Genomic DNA, 6206 nt, shown 5'->3' with positions numbered 1-6206 from the left:
CGTGGCCATGGGGTCTCCCCTCTCTCCGGTCTTGGCGTGTTTATGGAATTCTTCGAGTCCGAACTTCTCCCTTCCGTCTCCCTTCGTCCGACGGTATGGCTGAGGTATGTTGACGACGTCTTCGCTCTCTGGCCTGATGACCCTGCCCAGTTCTCGGACTTCCTGACCCAGCTGAACTCCCTCTCCCCTTCCATCCGTTTCAAGGTGGAAAGGGAGGCTGACAACAAGCTCCCCTTCTTGGACACCTTGGTACATCGCTCTGCTGAACATTTTTCTTTCTCCATATACAGGAAGCCCATGCATAGTGGTATGTACATACACTTCTTCTCATACCATCCCCTCCATGTAAAGAGAGGTGTTGCCACTTCGCTGTTCCTCCGCGCCCTCCGTATCTGTGACCCCCAATACCTGGATGGAGAGATCGACTTCCTGCGTCGTTCGTTCTCCAAACTGGGCTATCCTCGTCATGTTCTCGACGCCGCGTTATCCAGGGCACGGCGTACCTTCTACCACGACTTCCCCCTTAAAGAGACTCCTCAACTGCCCGTTCTCAGCCTGCCCTACACTGAGGAGATCTACTCTCTCCGCCGCCCTCCTCACACTCTCAACTGCAGGCTGATCTTTCGCCAGGTGAACACCCTCCGCCGTAACCTGGTCCACACCAGCCCACCCTCTTCCTCGAAGGTGGGCACCTATGCTGTTCCTTGTACCTCCTGTGACAAACAATACTTTGGCGAGACGGGCGACAGTCTCACTAAGCGCCTGTCTCAACATAAGTACGCTGTTTCCAGGGGGCACAACAACAACGCTCACTTCTGCCATCCGTGGGATACAGGCCATCTGATGGACTGGTCAGCGGCGCGAATTATCTTTCCTTCCGCTGACGTCCACGTCCGCAGACTTGTGGAATCTTCCCTAATTAAGCTGCTTCCCAATTTCAACCTGAACAGCGGCTTTTCTCCTGCTGACAGTCTCCTCGCTTCCCACATCCTTCGCCTTCTCCCGTATGCCGGCCACCCTTCACACAGTCCGCCCGACCCTCCGACCTAATCTGACCTCCCTTCGTTTCCGTTCGTTTGTCCTCACCTGCCCCGTGTCTCTGCGTTGCCTTTCCTCTCTCTGTTTTATACCCCCTCCTCTTCCTTGCCTCCTCAGACCTGAAGATGGAATCCAGGTGGATTCCGAAACTGTAGTCTCATTTTCAATTAATTCTAGTTTTACAGTGTGGGTTTTTATACCATAGTATCAACACGGTAGTGTGTTTTCTCCTTTCATAGCATTATTATTATAGTCATTATCATTTTATTATCAGTATTGCTGATATCATTATCTTATCATTATCCTTAATATTATTATTATAAATACTATTATTATCATCGTTGTTTTAATCATCCTCTTTATTATCAGTATCAGTTTTATTATTATTATTATTATTATTATTATTATTATTATTATTATTATTATCATTATCAGTATTATTATTATTATTATCATTATAATTATTATTATTATTGTTATTATTATTATTTTTTGTATTATTATTATCACTTTTATTATTATTGTTATTCTTATTATCGTTATTATCACTATTCTCATTATTATCATTATTATTATTATTATTATTATCACCATCTTTATTATTATTATCATTATCATTATTACAATTGCCATTATTTTATTATCATTATTATCATTATCATTAGTATTATTATCATTATTATTATTATCATTCTTAATATCAAGCTACGTATGATGTATATAAACTTATATACCGTGAGATACCTTGGTCACTATTATTATTATTATTATTATTATTATTATTATTATCATTTTCATTTTCATCATTGTCATTATTATTATTATTATTATTACTGTTATCATTATTGTTGTTATTAGTAATATTATTACTGTTATTATTACTATTATTATTATCATTGTTATCATCACTATTATCATTGCTATTATTGGTATTATTATCATTATCATCATCATTATCATTTCTATTATCATCACTGTTATTATCATATATGTTATAAAGATATTTTTTATATTACCATTATTATTCTATTAGTATTTCTATTATTATTAACACTTTTATTATTGTTATTATTATCATTCTGACTCTTATTGCCACTGCCATTGATATCACTTTTACCATTGCATTTCTTTATAGTAGTATCAGTAGCAGTTGCAGTATCAATAGTGGTAGTAGAGGTACTAATATTATTATCATTATGATAATAATACTGATAACTGTAATAATCTTTATCATTATCTTCGTTATTATCATTACTGTCATTATTACTACAATGATTTTCATCATTATTTATATTATCGTTATCGCTACTTACCTTACCATATCTATAATTATTTCAACTATTAACATTTGCATTATTATTTCAACAGCTACTGCTATCATTATCATTAATATTATCAATATTATCATAATCATTAATACTATTATTATTATTCTTTCTACTACAACTACTACTACTATTGCTACTACTACTATTATGATTATTATTGGTATCATTATCATTATTACCGTTATTATTATCATCATCACTATTATTATTATTATTATAATTATCGTTATTATCATTATCTTTATCATCAGTATAACTGATATCATTGTTATTAATATGATCATATTGAATATTATTATCATTACGATTAATATTATCGTTGCTATTAACATTATTTTATTGTTATTATCATTTTAGTTTCATTATTAGTTTTATTATTATTGTTATTATTATTATTATTATTATTATTATTATTATTATCATTATTATTATCAATATATTATCATTAATATCTTCATGTTTTTTGTAGTAGGCCTAATAGTTTTTGTTATAATTTGTATTATTATTATTAACATTATTTTTATTATTATCATTATAACTTTAAATATTTATATTTCAGCTATCATTATTATTACATAAGTATATTTTCATTTATCATAAATCATTTTTTACAATGAATAAGCATAACATCAATCAATGCTTTCCGGAACCATTCTCTGTTTATATTTCTTTAAAAAATATACGCAGATATTGAACCGTTATACAACACACAAAAGCAAATCGTACTTATGAAACATTAAAATCTCAACGAAAATAAGTATATAGACAAATTATACATATAAATATTCATAAAAAAAAAGCGCAACACCAAGTTAACAACAAAAAAAAAAAAAAAAAAAAAAAAGTTTTCATGGACTATTTGTGCGGAGTTTAGACTAACAAGTCAATGAACTTCAATGAACGATCATGGGCATCACGGGGATAATCAAGTACAATGCAATTATTGTGCTTTCCATAAGACATAAGTCAGAGAGAGAGAGAGAGAAAGAGAAAGAGAGAGAGAGAGAGAGAGAGAGATAGAGAGAGAGAGAGAGAGAGAGAGAGAGTGGTTGGGCAGTAATAGTAGTATGTACATATGGCTTGACTCTCTGTTGTTGAAAGCGTGCAACACAAGTAAGTGAACTGGAAGTTGGAGTGCGGTGTGCGGCTAGCCCTTAGGGTGCTAGGCGCTGGTAATATTCATGACATCTGGAGGCGATCGGACGGGGTCAGAGAGGGTCAGCCATAATTTTCATCTTGGTTTCTGCTGGGGCACAGGTTTTGGATTTCATTTAGCCTGGATTTGCAAGCAACATCTTGAGCTAATGGCTTATGATCATGCTTATATGAATGCCATATCGCTCGGCCACCTACCTACTCGGGCCTCGCCCTCGAGGCGCCATTTGATTTGCCCTTGGTTAATCCATCCATCCTCGATGTCCACATATCCTCGAAGGTCTCGGCCAGGTCCTCCTCGACTCCGGATTCATCAGACTTCCTTGTAGTCCTCGTCTTGGTCGGACTCGGCGGCGTATTCTTCAACGTCCTCGTAGATCTCGTTCAGGTCCTGGGCTGCGAGCTGTGGCGACTTTCCGTTGACTTTCTTCCCACGGCATCCGAAGGCGACCGTTCCGATATTCTCGGTCCAACTAATGCTTAGTCAGTGAACCAGGTCATGCACCAGAAAGTCAGTAAGAGAAAAGGAAAGGCAATAGAAAGGGGGGATGTTGAGCGTTTACTAGTCTTATTTCAGTTTTAATGGTTAGTTTTGACTTCATTTTCGTCTTTTCTTTCTTTGTTCTATGTTTATTCATTCACAAAGACAAAGAAGACAATATGGGAGGGAGACAAAAATAATATATATTGTAGCTCAAGTAGGTCCACAAGGACCTACTTGAGCTACAAGTAGTATCTAATAGATATAAGAGTTGATAAGGGAAAGGACAATGGCAATCCACGAGGATCTACTTAAACCATTTGTCGTCACACAAAGAAAGACAAATATGTAAAATAAGAAATGCAAAGTAATGATCGTAGTGGTTTCACTCGTCACAAAATCATGGGCAAGAGAGATACATAATCAATCTCCTCGTCTACAGCTATGACAACAATGAAAAGTTTTTTTTTATTTTTTTTAAAATCTTCGTGGATGAATGAGTGAGTGTGCGTAGAATAACGTTCATTTTAATAATAATGAAATAAGTAGAAAATTACATTGATACAAAAAAAAAACCAATGAATTCAACATTTAATGATATGCGACTGTACTGATAATGATACTGTAATGATACCGCATCTGTACGCAGGAGTGAACAGTTACATGAAAAATTCTTTGCAAGCTTCTTGCAAAGTTTCCCAGCTCAGAATTTATTTAATCTACACATATTTAACCTACACTTCGGATTCACTACAAAATTCTAGCATACCGAGGTAGCCATGTTTAGCTTAAATATGTCAGACTACGTACGGCTCCATCGACGGGGGGTTTCTATGCTCATATTGCCGCCCGGAATGAAGCAAAGTAAAGTTGACGGGAAAAATACATAAATAACCCACTCTACTCTGCGTATCTGGGATGGGCGCTCATGACGGTGCCCTTACGAGGTATCTACCACAAAATCACACGGTAACCTGGGAGTTTTCCTAGAACATGCACGTAATTCCATGAGGGTGAGAAGTACGTGATTGATAAGCGAATAATGATTAGCTAAAATCCTAGTCCTCTATTTATGAACAGACATAAATATGAGTTAACACCGATTCGAATCAAAGGCGCCAACTGAATGAATAACCGATTTTACTCTGTACTTACCATCACATACGTTGTGAGCGTAGATCTATTAGGCGATTTACACAACCCCGGGTTACATCCAATAATGATAAGCTAAAACCTTAGTCCTACATTTATGAGCAGACGTAAATAAAAGTTCACACCGATTCGAATCAAAGGTGCCAAATGAACGAATAACCTCGGTTTTACTCTATACTTTCCTCTTGTTGAGAGCATACATCAATTAGGCGATTTACGCAACCCCAGGTTATATCTAACGTTATTATCTTGGCCTTACTGTGCACTATGGTAAGGCCAAGATAATTTTGCTAATTCAATTATTTAATCTATTTAGAACTAAGTTACAAGCTCCGTTCTGGCGCCAAAAGAGCGTGCCGCCATTGGGCAATGTAAAAATGCGAGCGCGTCTATCTCATGGCTCTTTCACATGCCCGAACGACTGGAGGGAAAAGGGAAAGTGAGGTCAGGTCGCGAGTAAAAATAAATTATATGATGTCCGTGCTATAGGTAATAGAAATCAGTAAGAGAAATAAACGAACTGAAAGAGTAAGGACAAGTGATTTTCTAGCGGTCAGTCATCGAAACTCGTACACGAAGAGAATGAAGTACATATCATTTTGAGAAATAACGCGAACGAGTTGAATTTGTTGTAGTTGAAACAATATAAATATCTAAAAACAAAAGAAATGAATTATTTAATGAACAGTGTTTCGAGTTGTTGACCAGAGATAGTCGCTACCGCATCTTTTCGCAGTAATGCGACCTCAGGTCAGAGTAAGGAAGTGAGAACGCTTTCCTGTCACAGTAAGTCTTAAGAAGGGAGGGAAGAGAAATGATCAGAGATGTGTTTGTTCATTTTGCGAGTCGAAAGGACACAACAAAAACACTAGTCAACAGTTTGTAAAAGTCTATGGATTCTTTCTACGTTGGACTGGTGATTAACAATAAGAGATTAGTACGACTTGACTTTTTATTGTTGAAAGAGTACATCACAGATAAATGAACACATGATACGATGATCTGGGAGCAAGTGCTGAGTGGTGTATCGTGACCGGCCAGTCAACGCTTGG

The 6206-nt window shown here is 36.4% G+C and overlaps 1 protein-coding gene across 1 annotated transcript in view; it reads left to right on the top strand.

The window, feature by feature from the left end:
- Positions 1-1050, top strand: part of LOC125041623 — a gene marked incomplete at its 5' end in the record, with an annotated part of 1550 nt that extends 500 nt beyond the window's left edge. Inside the window, 2 exon segments of the mRNA XM_047636683.1 lie at positions 1-35; positions 38-1050. The exon segment at positions 1-35 is cut by the window's left edge and continues 500 nt beyond it. Coding sequence (XP_047492639.1) covers positions 1-35; positions 38-1050 — 1048 coding nt within the window.
- Between the last annotated feature and the right edge of the window lie 5156 nt (positions 1051-6206).

The sequence above is a fragment of the Penaeus chinensis genome, chromosome 3, assembly GCF_019202785.1.
Source record: "Penaeus chinensis breed Huanghai No. 1 chromosome 3, ASM1920278v2, whole genome shotgun sequence".
Lineage (NCBI taxonomy): Eukaryota > Metazoa > Arthropoda > Malacostraca > Decapoda > Penaeidae > Penaeus > Penaeus chinensis.
Note: the sequence above shows the minus strand (reverse complement) of the source record. Positions and strands in the feature narration are given on the sequence as shown.